The sequence below is a fragment of the Neomonachus schauinslandi genome, chromosome 14 (assembly GCF_002201575.2).
Source record: "Neomonachus schauinslandi chromosome 14, ASM220157v2, whole genome shotgun sequence".
Taxonomy (NCBI): Eukaryota; Metazoa; Chordata; class Mammalia; order Carnivora; family Phocidae; genus Neomonachus; species Neomonachus schauinslandi.
Window position 1 is genome coordinate 24,015,908 of NC_058416.1, and position 19,699 is coordinate 24,035,606.

General features: G+C 52.8%; 2 protein-coding genes across 4 annotated transcripts; both read left to right on the forward strand.

Annotated features, from left to right (window-relative positions):
* The first annotated feature begins 917 nt into the window (after window positions 1-917).
* Window positions 918-6,620, forward strand: CXXC1 (CXXC finger protein 1). 3 transcript variants are annotated; one of them, XM_021686355.2, is made up of 15 exons: window positions 918-1,181; window positions 2,026-2,144; window positions 2,245-2,345; window positions 2,629-2,864; window positions 2,956-3,132; window positions 3,547-3,573; window positions 3,651-3,896; window positions 4,067-4,174; window positions 4,351-4,535; window positions 4,830-5,037; window positions 5,117-5,227; window positions 5,356-5,405; window positions 5,553-5,649; window positions 5,951-6,103; window positions 6,185-6,620. In XM_021686355.2, exons 1-15 carry the CDS (start codon window positions 1,179-1,181, stop codon window positions 6,329-6,331), a joined length of 1,968 nt encoding a protein of 655 aa, XP_021542030.1. In that variant the 5' UTR covers window positions 918-1,178; the 3' UTR covers window positions 6,332-6,620. The 3 variants fall into 3 exon arrangements, with proteins under 3 accessions (XP_021542030.1, XP_044777226.1, XP_044777227.1); XM_044921291.1 differs by lacking the exon at window positions 6,185-6,620 and having other exon boundaries at window positions 5,553-6,049; XM_044921292.1 differs by lacking the exons at window positions 3,547-3,573; window positions 6,185-6,620 and having other exon boundaries at window positions 5,553-6,049.
* A 985-nt stretch (window positions 6,621-7,605) lies between these two features.
* MBD1 (methyl-CpG binding domain protein 1) lies at window positions 7,606-19,202 on the forward strand. The gene is given in 18 exon segments (XM_044921179.1): window positions 7,606-7,837; window positions 9,249-9,383; window positions 11,787-11,901; window positions 11,993-12,159; window positions 12,246-12,328; window positions 12,493-12,533; window positions 12,905-13,051; window positions 13,156-13,284; window positions 13,463-13,537; window positions 13,671-13,727; window positions 13,730-13,792; window positions 13,876-13,944; window positions 14,513-14,680; window positions 15,039-15,338; window positions 15,477-15,569; window positions 15,911-16,045; window positions 16,132-16,193; window positions 17,368-19,202. Coding segments are annotated over 17 exon segments (1,854 nt in total). The 5' UTR covers window positions 7,606-7,837; window positions 9,249-9,273; the 3' UTR covers window positions 17,408-19,202.
* The last annotated feature ends 497 nt before the right edge of the window (window positions 19,203-19,699 follow it).

The following is a 19,699-nucleotide window of genomic DNA, read 5'->3' on the forward strand; positions in this document are numbered from 1 at the left end:
ACCATTGGGTGGGACTTGGGGTGGTGGAGGCATTGACCTGTTTTATCTCATTTGACCTCTGTGGTTGCCCGAGCTAGATCATTACCCTAAGGAGACGTCTACCTCTCCGATGTGTCCCAATTTTTTTTTATTGTACATGATCTAATTTAAAAGATGTTACAATTAACTTTATAGGAGAGAATTGAATATGTACAAAACAAGAGAACTAAAGTGGACGTCACCAGGGACCCGGCAAATCCACTGGCGGTGGCGGGGTCAGGGGAAGACTTGGTGAAGCCACCTGTCTCGGATTTCAGAATCTACTTTGGTTCGGCCACTTCTCACCAGAGTCGGTCAGTTCACCAGTTCACAACCGTTTATGGCCTACCATGGCTGCTTGGGACTGATTCTGAGGGGCGAGAGCGCTCCTGCATAAGCCCGGAGGCTGAACCAGGCTTAGGAATTGGAAGGAGGAATGAGAGCGGGAAAGAGTGGTGGACGTTGACACCGGAGACATAACAGGGGGAAAGGTTTCCTTCGCAGCGCTAAGGGACACAGTCTGCTGGCGCCCCATTAATATATGTGGAAGGGGAAAGTAACTGAATGGAAGACTGAGTGTAACTTGATACAGGGAGCGTTTCCGGCGCAGCCACTTTTTCTTTGAACTTCTTTGCAGTGCAAGCCGCCGGCGTACGGAATCGATGGCCAAAATGGCGCCGCCCTCTTGGAAGCCGCGATTAGGACGCTGCCATGTATTGCCTGTGAACGTACGGACTCGGCCATCTTACGGAATCAGTTTCCAAGATGACGGCATCTGCGTGGAAGTCGCGCACAGGCGCGGCCATATTTCCTGTAACGTTGAGTCCGTACAAGTGGTCACCGTACGGACTCAGCCGACAAGGTGGCAGTGCCCTCGGGAAAGCAGCCGTATAGGTGCGGCCATGTTTCTTGCAAACTTATGGACTCGGCCGCCGTACGGTCTCAGTAGTCAAGATGAGAGGCTCTAGGCGGCGGATCTACTTGTTTGCTGCGGAGCCGACGCATTAGGCCTGCGCAATAAGAGTACGGTGCCCGGGAGGCGCGACCAAAGCGGAAGTAGTTGTGGGCGCCTTTACAACGGCCGGGACGCCTCCGAGAGGTCTGTGCGGATTCGCGGGTCGCTGGCGGGGGTCGCGGAGGGGTGCGCCGAGAGCGGAGAGATGGTGAGTACGGGTCCGGGGAGGGGGTCGGCGGTAGAGGTCAGGTGGGTTGGTAGTGGTGGGGTCCGTGGGCAGACTCTTCAGGGTCTGTGGTGAGCCGTAAGGAGAGTCTGTGGGCAGTATGGTGGGAGCCTGTGGTGAACCTTAACAAGGGTCTGTGGCTAGAATGTTGGGGGTCTGATGTTCTGAATATTTTCTGATGTGTGAACCATCTGGGAGTTTTGTGATGAGCCATTATGGGGGTCCGTAATGGAAGTTTGTGGCGATCCCTTTCGGTAGTTTAGCGGGGGTCCGGATGGGAGATTGTTTGGGCAGAGTGATAAGGGGTTTGCGATGAGCGGTACTGGTTAGTATGTAGTGAGCCGTGATGAGTCTTTGTCAAAGGACCGGTGGGGAAAGGTGATGGGGGCGGGTTGTCTGTGGGGTTGATAACGGGGGATCTGCGGGGAACCGTGATGGAAATATATGTTCTGTCTGCGGAATATACCCCGTGGTGTCTGAGAAGTGAGGGGGGCCTGTGAGGAGTCACGATGGGGGCAGTATGAGATGAGTGGTAGAGTGTAACTAACTGTTTAGAGTGTGTGGATTGAGTGTTGGAGCGTTAGTGGGGTAAGTGATGGAAGGTCTGAGACAGAGTGATGGGATTTATAAGTGTGGTACTGCGGTATCAGGGGTGAGTGGGGGGGCATGTGGGAATTGTGATGGAAAGATTTAATGAGTAGCTATGATGGAAAGTCTATTGGCAGAATGTTGGGGTTTGTGGTGAGCCGTGATGGAGCTGTAACAGGGATGAGGCACTATGATGGGGGTTCTCTAAGGAACCATGATGGTGGGGGGAATCCCACAGGAGGGTGATGGTTCAGACCCAGAGCCTCCAGATGCTGGGGAGGACAGCAAGTCGGAGAATGGGGAGAATGCGCCCATCTACTGCATCTGCCGTAAACCAGACATCAACTGCTTCATGATGTGAGCCGGGGAGAGGCGGGCGGGGCTGACACTTGCAAGGTTGGGTGAGGCTGATGGGTCCAGCCCCTCACATCTGCACCACTCACCCCATCCTCTGCAGCGGGTGTGACAACTGCAATGAGTGGTTCCATGGGGACTGCATCCGGATCACTGAGAAGATGGCCAAGGCCATCCGGGAGTGGTACTGTCGGGAGTGCCGAGGTGAGGGGGTGGCCTGGACAGGGCAGGCAGATCCACCTGCCACGAGGGAGGAGAAGCCATAAAAGGAGGGTGGGTCATGGGGAGTGGTGATATATGTCTGTGGGTGATTATTGTTTTGTGGTGAGCTGAGCGGAGACTCCATGGTGAGCCCAAATACAGGGTCTCACCAGACGGGGTAGCTTTGCCCTGGAGTGCGGGACAGAAAAGGTGGGTGGGACAGAAAAGAAGAAAGAGTTCTGGGACCATCCAAATTCCTCAGTGTCAACCCACCTTGACCCCACAGAGAAAGACCCTAAGCTGGAAATCCGTTATCGGCACAAGAAGTCACGGGAGCGGGACAGCAATGAGCGAGACGGCAGTGAGCCCCGGGATGAGGGTGGAGGGCGCAAGAGGCCTGCCCCAGATCCAGACCTGCAGCGTCGGGCGGGGTCAGGGACAGGGGTTGGGGCGATGCTTGCTCGGGGCTCTGCTTCGCCCCACAAATCCTCTCCACAGCCCTTGGTGGCCACACCCAGCCAGGTGAGTGGCTGCCATGGCTGGGATAGGTAAGGGGACCGCATTTCAGGCCCTACTTGTGTTCCTGATTTCTGTTCTGGGCCCCCGTCTTCAGCATCACCAGCAGCAGCAGCAGATCAAACGGTCAGCCCGCATGTGTGGCGAGTGCGAGGCCTGCCGACGCACTGAGGACTGTGGCCACTGCGACTTCTGTCGGGACATGAAGAAGTTTGGGGGCCCCAACAAGATCCGGCAGAAGTGCCGGCTGCGTCAGTGCCAGCTGCGGGCCCGGGTGAGCATGGGTAGAGCTGGGCAGGGCCAGGTGGGGGTGTCAGTATGTCCAGGAAGGGCTCATTCAGGCCAGGAGGGGTGGGCCAGGTGAGGTGGGGCCTGATTGCATACAGACAGGTGGAAAGGAGCCTGGCCTGTTCAGATGAATGGGGCACGGTCAGGTGTACGGGGCTATCAGGGGCACCTCCAACCCCAGGTGGGCAGGGTAGAGCCAGATGTTTCAAGGCGGTCAGGCATGTCAGGGCAGGTGGGACGGGGATGAGCATGTCCTGGTGCTGAGAAGTGGGGGTAGTGGGTGTGTCTGGGGAGGCAAAGCAGGGCTAGTTGGTGGGGCTAGGCTCTTGTGGGAGGGGCTAGGGCAGGGCCACCCTCCATCCACCTGGGGCTGACCTGGGCCTTCCTCCTGCCGGCACAGGAATCGTACAAGTACTTCCCTTCCTCGGTGAGTCCAGCCCCCCAGGGCGGGGCGGGGCATGCGGGCAGGGCGGTCAGGGCCAGTCCTGAGATTCTGCCCCGCAGCTCTCGCCAGTGACGCCCTCAGAGTCCCTGCCACGGCCTCGCAGGCCACTGCCCACCCAGCAGCAGCCACAGCCATCACAGAAGCTGGGGCGCATCCGTGAGGACGAAGGGGCAGTGGCATCATCAGCAGTCAAGGAGCCACCTGAGGCTATGGCCACACCTGAGCCACTCTCGGATGAGGACCTGCCACTGGACCCTGACCTGTACCAGGACTTCTGTGCGGGGGCCTTTGATGACCATGGCTTGGTGAGCAGGCAGAGTGTCCCATGGTGGAAGGGGAGAGGTTACAGAAGCTGAGTTTCCATGATCAGGAGACATGGAAGATAAGGCAGAGTATGGAAGGCTGATTTGGGAACTGATTAGTGGTGGGGTAGTCATGAGTGGGGCAGGTGGGTCAGTGTATGTCACACTTGCAGCCCTGGATGAGTGACACAGAGGAATCTCCGTTCCTGGACCCTGCGCTGCGGAAGAGGGCAGTGAAAGTGAAGCATGTAAAGCGTCGGGAGAAGAAATCTGAGAAGAAGGTGATGGAGAGGGTGAAATGGGTGTGGGAAGGCCGAGGGCAGGGCGGGGAGGGAGAGGCAAAGGTCAGGAGCTGGATGGGGCAAGAGCCAGAAGGGGGTGGCGTACAGGGGGAGACGGGGATCGAGGGCTGACTTTAACTCCACCCTAACCTGACCTGACCTGCTTCGTCCCGTAGAAAGAAGAGAGATACAAGCGGCATCGGCAGAAACAGAAGCACAAGGACAAATGGAAACACCCAGAGCGCGCCGACTCCAAAGACCCTGCATCACTACCGCAGTGCCTGGGACCTGGCTGTGTGCGCCCTGCCCAGCCTGGCTCCAAGTATTGCTCAGATGACTGTGGCATGAAGCTGGCAGCCAAGTGAGTCATTCCTGGAGGGTTCAAGGGAGTCAGGGAATACGGGGTAGGGCATGGCCTGAGCCCTCTGTATGTCTTCCCATCAGTCACCTGCCCACTGTTCAGTCCACAAAGCACCCATCTATCCATCCCTCATCCATCCACCATTCACGTGCTCATCTGCTTATTTATCTACCAGTCACTTAATTATCCTTTTGCCATTTGGTCGGCCATCCATTCTAGTATTCTTGGATCACCCCACTTATCTTGTTGTTTGCCACCTTCCCTGCCTGCACCCAACCCACTGCCTCCCTGCAGCCGCATCTATGAGATCCTTCCCCAGCGCATCCAGCAGTGGCAGCAGAGTCCCTGCATTGCTGAGGAGCACGGGAAGAAGCTGCTGGAACGTATTCGCCGTGAGCAGCAGAGCGCCCGCACCCGCCTTCAGGAAATGGAGCGCCGATTCCATGAGCTTGAGGCCATTATTCTTCGTGCCAAGCAGCAGGCTGTCCGTGAGGATGAGGAGGTGAGCAAGCACAGGCCCAGCGGCATGGGGCCCAGTACCTGCTCCTGCCTGGCTTTATCGTTTCTTCCACTCCACACAGAGCAATGAGGGGGACAGTGATGACACGGACCTGCAGATCTTCTGCGTCTCCTGCGGGCACCCTATCAACCCACGTGTTGCCTTGCGCCACATGGAGCGCTGCTACGCCAAGGTCAGGGTGTCATCCTGAGGGGGAAGATCAGTGGGTCCCTGGGGGAACAGATGTGTTGTCTGGGGGTTGTCTCGGGAGGGCATGCAGCACACATCCACAGTTCCCTCCATTTGTGCTCATCCCTCCAGTATGAGAGCCAGACGTCCTTTGGGTCCATGTACCCCACACGCATTGAGGGGTGAGTGTGGGTGCTCCGTGGAGTTAGAGCAGGGAGGTTAAGGCTGGGGTCGGAAGTGGCATGTTGGGGTAGGATATGGGTATGGACAAGAATAGATGGGTCCTCCTTCTCTCCCTCCACTACCTTCTCTCTACTCTAAACCCCCAGAGCTACACGACTCTTCTGTGATGTCTACAATCCTCAGAGCAAGACCTATTGTAAGCGGCTCCAGGTGCTGTGCCCTGAGCACTCACGGGACCCCAAAGTAAGGTTTGCCCTCAACTCCCCCCATTCTGTCCTTTCTTCTTCTTCACTGCCCCACATTCATCCCTTGCTTCCTCCTTTGCCCTCCTTCCTTCCCTTTTCCCTACTTGACTGCTTCCATAACTCTCACTTTGCCTGCTTTATCACTCTTCATTCCTTTCCTTTTCTCTGTCTCATTATGTCCATTCCTCTCTACACCCTGAACTCTCTATTCCTTCCTTACTTCTCTGACCATTCCCCATTCCTGTCCTCTTTTCTGCCTCTGCACCCCCATTTATCCCTGACCCCCAATCTCCTTGCAGGTGCCAGCAGATGAGGTATGTGGGTGCCCTCTCGTACGTGATGTCTTTGAGCTCACAGGTGACTTCTGCCGCCTGCCCAAACGCCAGTGTAACCGCCATTACTGCTGGGAGAAGTTGCGGCGTGCCGAAGTGGACCTGGAGCGTGTGCGCGTGGTAGGTTTTGATGCTGAATGTGGCTGGGGTCAGATGGGGCTTCTGGAGCTCCTTCTCATGGCTCTTTTGCTCCCCTGGCAGTGGTACAAGCTGGATGAGCTGTTTGAGCAGGAGCGCAATGTACGCACAGCCATGACTAACCGGGCAGGATTACTGGCCCTGATGCTGCACCAAACGATCCAACATGACCCACTCACTACCGACCTGCGCTCCAGTGCTGACCGCTGAGCCTCACACTGGCCCAGAAGTCCTCACACCCTGCATTCCAGGCTGGGGAGCTGCCGTGAATCCCCCATTTGTCTGTTCTGCCATTCATCTGTTTCTCCAATGGTCCCTGAGTTTCTCCCTGTGCCCATCCACCATTTGACTACCCAGCTGCCATTACCAGAGGGTCTCAGAATTTTCTCCTGTCCTTGTCTGTCCCTCTGTCTCTCCATTCTCTGTGCCTGGGTGGGACTGTGGAGTTTGCTCACTCTTGCCCCCCCCCCCCGTTTTGTTAATAAAATTTTGAAGAATTAAGAAAGATCACTACTGATGTTTTTCACACTTTATCCAGCTGCAACTGCATTCCCAGACCCCTTGGGTAGATGAGCTGTGGCACACACCTGTATTCAGAATTAGTTGCAGTATACAGCTTTAAGTGTACAATTGGCACCCACTCTGCACTCTGCAGGAGCCTCTTGGGCGGTGGGATATGCCTTGCTGAAGGAGAGCCCAATGACCTACATTTCATCCTGAAACAGTGTGTATACAGTCGGCACTAGTTCAGTATTGTGGCTGCCTTACCACCCGTGTCAGCATTGACATCCTCCTGACTAGAAATGTATTCGATGACGGACACACGGTCTCGTTCTCCCACAAACCCCTCTTTGTTACACGTGTGTAACAGAAGTCTGGGAACCCCATCCCGCCCTGTCGTCGGGTCTAGTGATCCCCACAGCACAGCCTTTCCAGGATGGGCCGGCCTGGCTCGGATGCACGGCCCTTCTGTTTACCTGCAGCGCGGCACCGCCCCCTTCTCCAGTTCCCGCGGAAGGAGCCGGCGTTAGCGTGCGGACGCACTAGTCCCCGCGCGCTCCGGCAACTGTTCGGCGGGGCGGAGAGAGCGGGACACAATAGTCCTGGGGGAGATGGTCGGGGGACCGCCGGCACAGGCGCTACGTAGGCGAGAGGTGGGAGAGGAGGCCTCCGGCACAACCTCAGCCTTCGGCGCCCGTCCCTCCTGGTTACTGCCGGTGGAGACAGCTGGGGGAGCACCGTAGGGCCAACACTAACCCCCCACGCCCCCTTAGGTTGGGAGAGCGCTGGCGCAAGCCAGGCAGGCGGAGTGGGGAGAGAGCGCCGGTTGGCGAAATGAGGGGCTCCGGCGCTGCAGGTCTCCGATAGGGGTGCGAGCCGTAGTTGGACGTCAGGGCGCATGCGCAGTAGGGCCCGGGCCAGAGGCGCGCGCCGCTCTGGGACTCAACACGCAGGTGCGGGGGTCCTCCCCACTAAGGGCAAGCGCTGGAGGGGCATTAGCGCGCAGGCGTCCTGCCGGGGGCGGGGCCCTAGAAGTGGGCAGCGGGTTTCCGGTTCCGGGAGCAACGAACGGCCGCGGCAGCGACAGCTACCGCTTCAGAGGAAGCGTCTGCGGAGGAGGAAGAAGAGCAGGGCAAGGCGGGAGTCACAGGCGGGACCCTCGGCATGGGTCCGCGGACCTAGAGCGGCGGAAGCTACCGGCCCGGTGCCGAGCTGGTGAGACAGTTGTGGGGGTGGAAATGGAGAGCGCTCAGGCGTAGGTTGGGAAAGAATTGAGGCTCAGAACGCTGACGGAGAGGAATGAAGGGCCCTCAGGCCGATGAGTGGGAGGAATGGCGGCGTCGGAATATTGAAGGAGAGGAATGGGAAGGTTTTGCTTGAGGACGGGGAGGAATGGGGCTCAGAGCGCTGACAGGTGGACGTGTCGGGAGTCTGGACGAGGACGGAGAGGGATGGGGAAGGATCCGAATCCCATCCCACCGAGGGGAGACCTCGGTGCCTCTCAGGTTAAGGAGAGAAATGGGGGTTCAGAACGCTGAGAGGGAGAAACGAGGGGTTCTCAGGTTGATGACGAGAAGAAATGGGGGCATTGGGATGCTGAAAAGGAGCGACTGGGACTCATGGAGAACGAGAAGAAATAGGGGTTCCGAATGCTGAGTTAGGGATGGCTTGATCTTGGGACAAAAACGGGGAGGATTGAGGGGTGGGTTCAGCATGCTGAGGGGAGAAGTCAGGGTATCTCAGGGTGATGAGAGGAATGGAGAATAAGGGACACTGAAGGGAAGGAATGAAGAAACTTTATACCTGAAGACGAGAGGAATAAGGTTGAGGGACTGAGATTGGTGAGGTCTTGTGGCTCAGAACACTGACAGAGAGGGAAAATAAGGGAGGAGGAGGCTTTCAGGCTGAGGAACAGAAGGAGTGAGGGGCTATTTAGGGTAAAGAGATAGAGAAGCTGGGGGCTCTCTGGCAGAGGACACAGAGGAAATTGAGGCAATAGCCCTGAGGTAGCGTGATGAGAGGACATCAGAAAGGGAAGGAATGGGAGGGCTAAAAGACTGAAAGAGAAATTGGGGACTCCTGGGTCAATGAAGAGAGTGAATGGGAGGTCAGAACACTGAGGTAGAGTACTGGGACCTTGGTCTGAGGATGAGCAGAATGGGGCAGATGTTGGGAGGACTAGGACCTCTCAGGCTGAGGATGGGGAGTATGGAGGTTTCAGGGTGACAAAGGGGAGGAGTGGGGACCAGTAGGTTAAAGACAGAGTGTCTCCTGGGAGGAATGAGAGGTTCCTAGGTTGGCAGAGGGGAGAAGTGATGGGCTCTCAGGCCAAGGACAGGAAGAATTGGGAATCAGGACATTGAGTAAGGAATGAGGATCTTTGGGTTGAGGATTGGGACTCTTAAGTTGAAGATGGGGCTGCTAGGTCAGGAAGGGGGAGGAATGACAAGCTTCTGGGCCCAGGACAGGGAAGAATGAGGGGAATTTCTCTTATATTGGTCAGTTGCCTATGGTAAATACCAGGTCTTGGACAAGCACTAATAAATACTAGCAGTTTGTGGGGCTAGGGCACAACGTGTCCTCTCCTAGAGCCTCAGTTTTCCTCATTGCCCCCTCCATGTTGCAGGCCGCTGCTCCTTCCCTTGGCTCCCATGGCTGAGGACTGGCTGGACTGCCCAGCCTTGGGCCCTGGCTGGAAGCGCCGTGAGGTCTTTCGAAAGTCAGGTGCCACCTGTGGACGCTCAGACACCTATTACCAGAGGTACTGGGTGGGTTGTGGACAGAGTCATGGGTAGGGCTGAGCCTGGTTAAGCAGGGTGAAATCAGGGGGTGTGTTTAATTTTGTGGGTGGGTTAAAATTATGCATATATATTCGATTCTTATTATTTGTAGATTCCATATTTGCAAATTTGTCTGCTTGCTAAAATTTGTATTAAAGTCGATACTCCCTGTATTGTCACGGTCTTTCATAGATATGCACAGAACAGGAAAAAATTTAAGTTGCCTGCCTGATACACGCATTCCCAGCTGAGGTTGAATGAGGCTTTCTTATTCAGTTCTTTTACTGTAATCAAGTGTCCTTTTCGTGGTCTACTTAGTGCCATGTTTTTCACATTTTTGTACTTCTTATTGGTGATTTTGGTGTTTAGAATGGCCCGCAGCATAGTGCTGAAGTGCTGTCTGTTGTTCTAAGTGCAAGAAGTCTGTGATGGGCTGTAAGGAGAAAAATGTGATGTGCTACAAGGAGAAAATACACATTAAATAAATTTCAGGTGTGAGTTGTTGTACTGTTAGGTGTGAGTGCAATGTTAATGAATCAAAAATGTGGTACATCTAGAAAAAGAAAAGGAAATTTTCCAATTTGTCCAACTTCCAATTTCTGGAAAATGCTAAAGTAACATCTGTAGTATGTAACGAAGCTAAGGAAAAGGTGGGAAAAGGGCTAAACTTAAAGATCCATAAGATAATAATCAGTAAAACAAAGTGTAGTGGACAGAGTGAGAAGCTGAAAGCCAGGGACATTGGCGGTTGTGTTACCCCTGGTTAGAAAAATGTTAAACCTATTTCAGCTAGTGCTGACTGGCTCACATGTTTCAAAAGGTGATACATCGTGAAAAATGTTAAATTTGCATACAAGGTAGTTCTGCAGACCAAGAGTTTGCAGAGGAATTTTAAAAATACCTGTTAAGTGTTACGTGGGAAAAGTGTCACATAGAAGAATAGGTTTTCAAACCTGATGAGACTGGCTTATTTTACAAGGACCTTGTCAAAAGTACCTATATAACAATACTCCAAAGCTCCTGGCTTTAAATTATTGAAAGGCCATACATAAAACAAGGTTACACATTGATCAGTTGACAGAAATGTCACCTGAGGCTCGCAGGAAGCTAACCTGTAGTTTCCCTAGGAGAAGAGGTTCTATGTTCACCAATTCAGTGTTTAACGTGACTTTATACAATATACCACGAATGAGAATCAGCTATTAATATATGAATATACGTGTTTATATACTATTTACGTTTAAGGATCTAAGGTGTTTTAGGATATATTAGTGATACAGTTATTGAATTTACTGCATTTTTCCTGAACTTTTCTTTGTATCTAAGTTGCTCTTTTCCTGGAGAAATATAGTAAAATCATAAATGATAGTGTTTGTACTTAATTGTATGTTTATCCACATAATCACAACTTGTATGAACCTGTCAAAATTTATACTTTTAAGTGCTGTTATCAAGAACCGTACAAGATTAGAGGTTTTATCCTAATTAGGGCAAGATAACAAGTATGTCACAATTTTGTGGATGCTGGTAGGATATACGAGACTCCTGGGTCAGAAATGAAAGATAGTTTATTACTCACAGTAACAGCAGTATCCAGAATGTCATTATTTTCATGTCGGTTCCCCAAACACCAGTTCCCATATGGTGACCTGCAGAGGGCTAACTAGCATCTGCCCATGCATTGGATTGTAGGAAAGGAGCCTTGAGCTTAAGGAATCCAGTCTTTTATAATGTTAGGATAGTAGGATGCCTTCCCTCTGCTCTGGAAGGAGAACTTATCTCTTATCTTCCAAGGCTGTTTGCTGTACAAACATCCTTGAAAAGATAGTTCATAACAAAGGATTATCAGTGCCTCTCTTGCAAGACATGCAGAAATGCTAGAGACCCGTGGAGTATTCTCTTTCAATATCAGTTATTCCTACTTTGTTTTGTATGTAGTTGAATATGTTTATGCATATATTTGTATTTATATTTATGTGCTTGTATGTGTGTGTATTTTTAAAGAGGTTTTTTTTTTGCGTTTTTACATGTTTAATACATAACACTAATGTATTTATATATTACTTAAGATACTGGTATTTCTACCCATATTTATTTTTATTTACGTAGACTGCAAGTAGTAGCATATGTCATAAATATATAGTATTTATGTTTATGTTAGTTGTTTATATTTGCATATACATTGCTATTTGTATACATTTTGTATTTCTGCTATGCAGGCTTAGTTGGGGTAAGACCTGGTCAGGGCTTACATGCCAATCCCAAGCTGCCTCCTGTATCCCCTGCCAGCCCTGCAAGCCTGTTCACCAGTCCAGTGGGAGGGTTGTGTGGGTGGAGTGGCCATGGCTCCACCCAGGTACCAACCCATCCTGGCCCATCCCTAGCCCCACAGGAGACAGGATCCGAAGCAAAGTTGAGCTGACCCGATACCTGGGCCCTGCGTGCGACCTCACCCTCTTCGACTTCAAACAAGGCATTCTGTGTTATCCAGCCCCCAAGGTACTACACAGTGTTGGGTACCCAGGCAGGGGTAACTGAGCCACCTAACACCCACCCACTGATCTCTTCCTTCTTTCCCTCTCATCTGCAGCCCCAGTCCTTAGGTGTCCCTAGCAGGAAGCGGAAGAAGCCTTCACGGCCAGCCAAGACTCGGAAACGTCAGGTTGGACCCCAGAAGGGTGAGGTCAGGAAGGAGGCCCCAAGAGATGAGACCAAGGCTGATGCCGACACAGCCCCAGCTTCACTCCCTGCTCCTGGGTGAGTGTTGGCCTAAAGTGAGCCAAGAGGGTGAGGGTTGTGGTTGGGGTGCAGTCAGAGCCCCACACCCATGTTTACCATCCCAGGTGCTGTGAGAACTGTGGAATCAGCTTCTCAGGAGATGGTACCCGAAGACAGCGGCTCAAGACATTATGCAAGGACTGCCGAGGTGAGTGGCCCCCAGGGCCCTGGGAGACAGGAGTGGAGCAGGTCTGATGTCAGGTTAGGACACCACTGTCGGGCTAGAGGTTGAATGGTGGACATCAGGGCAGCAGCAGTGGGTGAGGTTAGATATCTGATGCTTCTTGTCCATTTCTCTTTTTCCCTCTCCAGCACAGAGAATTGCTTTCAACCGGGAGCAAAGGATGTTTAAGGTAAGCACGACCTGCCTCCTCCTCACAAGTGTGCGGTGGGAGCAGGATGTGATGGGGGCTTATGGAGGATCTGAAGGAATGGTGATGGATCCACAGGGTGTCAGAGTCATTTTGTAGGGAGCTAGCTTTGGTCAACAGACAGTAATGGGTTAATGGGGTGTCAGTAGATTCAGCAATGAGGTTAACGGGGCACTGGTAGACATTGGGGATAGCCTCTGATGGCAGCTAATCAGTAGTTGTCAGATACAGTGATGAGGCAAGTGGTGGACTACTAGACATGGCAGTGGGGGCTAATAACAGACATGTAAGGGGCAGCGCATCTGGAGCAACTCAGTTTGGGCCTGTGACCTCGCCCCACCCATTCCTGGCAGCGTGTGGGCTGCGGGGAGTGCGCGGCCTGCCGGGTAACCGAGGACTGCGGGGCCTGCTCCACCTGCCTTCTGCAGTTGCCCCATGATGTGGCCTCGGGGCTGTTCTGCAAGTGTGAGCAGAGACGGTGCCTCCGGATTGTGGAAAGGGTGAGTTGGGCAGGTGGGGTAGGCCCATGGCTCACCCTGGCCCCTGGCTCTCATAGCACTGGCCCCATGCATCATGCCTCTGCCCCCTCCAATCCCCCCAACAGAGCCGAGGGTGTGGAGTGTGCCGGGGCTGTCAGACCCGAGAGGACTGTGGCCGTTGTCGAGTCTGCCTTCGCCCTCCCCGCCCCGGTCTCAGGCGCCAGTGGAGGTGTGTCCAGCGGCGCTGCTTACGGGTAAGTCATGCTGGAGGGGCCAGCGCTGTTGGGGCCAGGGCTGGGGCAGAACTCATTCTGCTGTTAAAGTTGCTACTGCTGCTGCTGCTTCCTCCCAGCCTTGCCCACCTCATGTCTTCTTTTCTCCCTCGCCCCATGCTCAACTCCCTGGTCCCACCTACCTGCCCCTGTCTGCCAGCACCTTGCCCACCGTCTCCGTCGCCACCATCAGCGATGTCAACGACGCCCTCCCCTAGCTGTGGCTCCCCCTGCTGTGAGTGCCGCACCCCACACTCTGCCTGCCTGTCCCATGCATGCTTTCTGCATGCCTCTTGGAGGCTTGGGGGGTAGGTCCTGTGTCTGCTTGGTGCCACCAAGCCTAAACTGCTCTTCTGGCTTTCTCCCAGGGTAAACGTAGCCGCCGCAGAGGAGGCTGTGACTCCAAGATGGCTGCTCGGCGGCGCCCCCCCCGCGAGCCCAGCCACTGCCTCCAGTTCCCCCATCACAGCCTCCAGAGTCCCCAGAGCTGGTGAGGCCCTGGTGGGCAGGGGGAAGGCACAACCCTAACCTTACCCAGTACCTGCCCTGACCCCACCCCATTTGCCTCTGCAGCACCCCAGAGCCCTGGCCCCCTCGCCACCTGCCGAGTTCATCTATTACTGTGTAGACGAGGACGAGCTAGTGAGTGGCCCTACCCTACATGGACAAACCTAGACCCTCCCAGGGCACTTGGTTAAGCCCAAAGAAGCAGCTGCTGCAGTGGGCCTAATAGGGGAACAGCAAGACAGAGTAATGGGTACTAGTAGGGGGTGAGCAGACAATGGGGGAGGGACTAATATGGGATGGACAAGTGCAGCAACAGTACCTAACGTCAGATGAATCAGTGCGCTGGTGGGGCTAATAGAGGAAATGTCAGCGTAGTGAGGAGAGTTCACATAGGTTGAGCAGATACAGCAGGCACAATGGAGGCAACTATAGAGGGTCAGCAAAATTCTGCTGAAGGTGGGGGTCAAAGACTTTGGTAGCCACTGGTCTAGCAGATGACGTGACGGATAAGGTGTTGGGAGTGCCTGATGGTATCAGGCACTGTCTGATACAATGATAGTGCCTGGTGTTGGACTAGCAGATGCTGAGGTGTGACCAAGCCCAGTGCACAGCTAGTTCCTTCTGATGAGGCTAGTGAAGGAGCAACAGGAGCAGCATTGGAATAGTGCCAGTAATAGCAACACTCTTTTTGCCTGTCCCCCAGCAGCCTTACACAAATCGTCGGCAGAACCGCAAGTGTGGGGCCTGTGCAGCCTGCCTACGCCGGATGGACTGTGGCCACTGCGACTTCTGCTGTGACAAGCCCAAATTTGGGGGCAGCAACCAGAAGCGTCAGAAGTGTCGTTGGCGCCAATGCCTGCAGTTTGCCATGGTGGGTGGGGCAGGAAGGGTCAGGCAGGTGGGACAAGTTGATCCAGGGCCCCCAGTGCCTGGGAGTGGTGGGTAGGCCTGGTAGGTGGGTGGGGTAGGCCAGATGGATTGTGCATCTTCAGAGGAGTGGGCAGGGCAGTAGGTTCAGCCAAAGATTAGCCAGCATTGTGCTGGGGCAAATGAAGAATCTGGGTGGCACTGGCATTGCTAACTGGAGACCAGCAGGCTCAACGATGAGGGCCTCCTATGTAAGTAGGTTCTGTGCTGGAACTAATGGGGATTAGCAGGCGCATTGATCAGGACAGGGTGGTGGAGTTGGTCACTGCACCAGATGGCCATAACACCCTGTCTTTCTTCAGAAGCGTCTGCTGCCTAGTGTCTGGGCAGGATCTGAGGATGGGGCAGGGCCGCCCCCACCTTACTCTCGCCGAAAGAGACCTGGCTCTACTCGACGGCCCCGTCTGGGGCAGATACTGAAGACCTCCTTGACCACACCCACAGCCCGATCAGGCCGTGCCCAGACTCCAATGAAACAGGAAACAGGCAGTGGCTTTGTGCTACCCCCACCTGGCACCGACCTGGTGTTCTTACGGGAAGGTGCAAGCAGTCCTGTGCAGGTGCCTGGCCCTGCTGCAGCTTCCACAGAAGCCCTGTTGCAGGTGAGGGTCCCATCTTATCCTGCCCTTCCCAGCCCTACCCAGCCTTGTGCCAGGAAGCTGGGACCAAGTCTGCCGCAATCCTCCTTCACACAGGAGGCCCAGTGCCCTGGCCTGAGTTGGGTTGTGGCCTTACCCCAGGTGAAGCAAGAGAAGGCGGATGCCCAGGAAGACTGGACACCGGGCACAGCCATCCTGACTTCTCCTGTATTGCTGTCTGGCTGCCCCAGCAAGGTGGGGGTCAGTGATGGGTAGTCTGTGAGCAGAATGATGGTGGTTCTTTGAGCAGAGCAATAGATGTGCTGATTGCAGCCTCACCATAAAATTACCCCACCTGTCTGGCACGTGCCCCACCTTCCCCAGGCAACTAACTTTGCCTGCTTTGCTGTCCAGCTAACAGAAAAATGGAATTCTCTGAGGAATGGGAAAGGTTTATAGGTTGAGAGATGGATTTTCTGGGCTGAAGTGTGATGGAAGTGGGATTTGTCAGCACACTGACAGGTTGGTTGATAAGAGACTCTTTCCTCAGGCCTACCCTGCCCTTCTGACTGCTGCCTGTTTCCCACCTCTCCCAGGCAGTAGACCCAGGCCTGCCACCTGTGAAACAAGAGCCACTGGACCCTGAGGAGGACAAGGAGGAAGAGAGCAAGGATGACTCCGCCTCCGACTCGGCACCAGAGGAGGAGGCAGGAGGGGCTGGCACACCCGTGGTCAGTGCTGGGGGGTGCTTCACCCTGCCCTGAGCCTGCTTTAGCCCTGTTGGCCATGATGACCCATGATATTAATTCTTCCCCAGATCACCGAGATTTTCAGCCTGGGTGGAACCCGCCTCCGGGACACAGCAGTCTGGTTGCCAAGGTGTGCCCCGCACAGTGAGGGGTGGTATGGGGTTGGTGCTGGTCAGATGTGGGCCCTGAGTTTTACAAGTAGAGTCAGCAATTTGGTATGATGCAGTGGGAGGTAAAGGCTCATATCACTGCGTTGATCATGATCAGTGAAGGGTTATGTGCAGGACCTTAGAAATTTCTCCTGAGATTGAGGTCAGGACTTTCCTTGGGTGTATGTGGGGGGGTGGGTGGAGGGACAGGGGTCAGTGGAGGGTGAGGACTTGATTCCTTGTGATGAGATTTGAAAGAAAATTATAAAAGCTGGTCCACATCTTCCTAAGAAAATCCAGAAGGGGTCAGGTTTAATATATAAATTCTTATTTAGAGAATCATCATTTGGGGTCTTGAAGGCCTCTGGAGTCTTGAATAGATGACAGGTGGGCTGGACAGTGGTGGGTGGGCAGGAGATCTGGGCCCTGAGATGGCTCTGATCTGGGTCCACATGCAACTGCGCAGTCTCAGGCTAGTCCTCCACCTCTTAGAACATCCTTTGTGGATGGGGTCGGGCTGTGTTTCTTGAGCTTTTCCTGAGCCTGTTGAGGTTATTAACAGTTTTAGCTGCTCCAGAGAACTGTCCGTGCAGGCCTGGCAATAGGTTGAAGGATAGCTGCCCCTAAGGACAGGGCTGGCGGGAGGAGGACGGGAATGCTGCCTCCTGCAGAATGTTCACAGGCTGTGCACACAGCCCCAGACACAGGCAACATGAATTGTTGGCCTAGGCACCTGGATTCCTTTGTTCCCACAAACTAGTTTCTGCAGGCCAGAAACTCCTTCATCTGCCTTGGGCAATTACAGAGGTACTGACTGAGTACCTGCTGGGTACTCTGCAGTGTGAGAGATACAGTGGTGAATACAATGACCCTGGAAGGCTTATCCTTCAGGAGACATGGATTCCTGCCTTCAGGGAACTTATCATCTAAGTGAGGAAACAGTTTCCCTATGTGTGATATCATTACATGTTAACAGAGAAGGTAATGATGTGTTACCTTGTTTGTAATGGAATATTTTAAGAGTGAGAAGAGAGATAAGGGATAATTATGGGGAAATGGATGGTGGGCACAGAATACTAGGAAATGGTTTTGTGATGCTCCATTTTGCAAAGAGCGAACTTCATTCAACATACAGACCTGCTCCCTCTTCTCTAGGTCCAAGGACCTTAAAAAACCTGGAGCTAGAAAGCAGTAGACTGGAGGCTTCTGCAGACTGTAGGATTCAAGGTGATATTTAAAGACTGGCTTTATGAGAGAACACTGCTCTACTCAGAGGCTGGACCGTAGACCGAGGGGCTTATGTAGGATTCAATAGGAACTGGAAAAACCTACCACCAAACCAGAGAAGCAGGCCTATTCAGTACTTTGAGCTTATAGCGGAAGTAAGCAGGAAAGGAAGAGAAAGAATAGTAAGTTGTTGCATCTGCTCCAACTGGTGCAAATCCCGGGAGCTTGACTGTGATAAGAAGTGTGGATATTACAGGTAGGGGATCTGGGGTGGAGAGGGGATGTAAAAGCCACCACAAAACAGCCTATACAAGCCATCTTCATGAATAATCTTTCAATGGCTTCTGGATGAGACCTGGCGGTGTTTCTGAACATTTCCATTTTTTCAGAGAGACAGCATTGGAAAGTGTAATGTGAATAAACGAGGAAAGGAACTCTATTTGGTTAGTTCCTCCTACTGATATAATTTATTTAATTCTCCAATCTTTTTAGGAAGACAATAATTTTTGCCCATTTTTGCATATGGGAAAACAAGACTCAAAGAAATTAAATAACTTGTCCAGTGTCAGACAGCTAATACCAGTAAGCCTAGAAAAAAACCCCAGGTTGTAAAAACCTTGTTCTTTAAGCCACCAAACTGTAAGCTGTAATCCTATATTCAATAATGTGTAATATTATAGTAACAGAAGTTTCCAGTGACCTTGAAAACAAAGTGGATTACCCTAAACAGAACAAATCGCTTACGCTGCTGCCTCTAGCGTGGTTTAGGGAGTGCCAAGGCTGTGTGGATTTGGTCACCTTGTCACAGCACTCATGCATTCAAGAGACTGGGTTCTTCTGAGGCCTTAGGTGTTGCATAATATTCCTCAGACACTAATAGACGTCTTTCCCCAGGGGTCACTGTCCATTTTGCTTGTTGCCCTCATTCTCCTCAGCCAAAGCAGTCTTCAGAAGTAAAGCTGCCAGCCTGGTTTGCTGACAACTTGTCTCCCCTGCCCGTTGATGACTTTTGTGCTTGGTTTCCGCCCTTGGCCCGTCTCTACTAGGGGTCCGAGTTCCTGCTTCAAGTCCTACATAAGGGCCAGTCTTGATGCGATCCCGCCTCACTTCCCAGTTCTTCATAAAGTGCCAAAAAGTTTAGACCTGTGGTTCCTTACGTAGCCAGCTTTACAGGGCTGTGACTGAGTGCATGCCTCCTTAAATTCTGTAGCCTTTGTATCTCCCCTGCCTTATTCTAGTCCAGGCCCTGCAGCTTTAGATAATTCAGATGTAGATTAGACATTTCCCTATTGTTAACCCTTTCTGCTACCCTCTCTGCTCTTTCCTTTGCTTTACCTTCTTGAGCCAGAGACAAGACTGGGTAATTTTCTGGTATTGTTTTGTTCTTCCCAGGACCCAGCCACCCAACCCTAGTATTCTGTGATGTCTTATATGAAATTTATTTGATTGGCATTCAGACTCCTAAGAGTCTGGTTACAGTGTGTATCACAGTACAATCAGAAAAGCAGCACCACTAATATAAAGATTACATATATATATGTATATATATGTGTGTATATATATGTATATGTATATTTTAAGGGACTTAATAGGGATTTGAGCTTATGCAGTAGTGGGAGCTGAGTAAACAGTCTCTGTAAGGCTGTTGTCTTTGCATCTAATGCTGGAGCTTGAAGTCTGCAGGGCAGGCAATCGGGAAGGGAAGATGGATGTAAAGTGTGGGAGACGGAGGACACTTTGGCGCGCACAAGCAAGAGCTGGAACCGGCGAGGATGGCCTAGAACCCATGTCGGTGTCTCAGCACCTCCAACTTCGATGATGTGGGTGTCCTGTAGAAGAAGCTGGTGCCCTTCATCACAGAGTTAAATACTCATCCTGCCCAGGAATTAGAGAAGCTGAAGGAAGATCCCAGGGAAAGTGGAGCAGCTGCAGGCCTGACTGCAGGCCTGACTGCTGCCCCACACCAACGAGGTGAGCCAGCAGATAAGTGACAACATGTGTGAACTGCAACAGTGCCTGGTGCGCCTGCACCAATCTTCCGAGTGTAAAAACAGTATGCTGCTGCTTCACTTCTGTCCTCCAGTTACCATGCAAAATGTCTCTTGTGGCCCATCCTAACCGGAAGCATACGGGGAAGGGAGTTCTGGGAAACGTAGCCTAGTCAAGGTGACACATTACAAAGCCACCCTGCCATGAATCAGCTCCCAAGGGTCTCACTGCTCACCTGAGGATAACTTGATAAAGCTACGTTGCTGGAAAT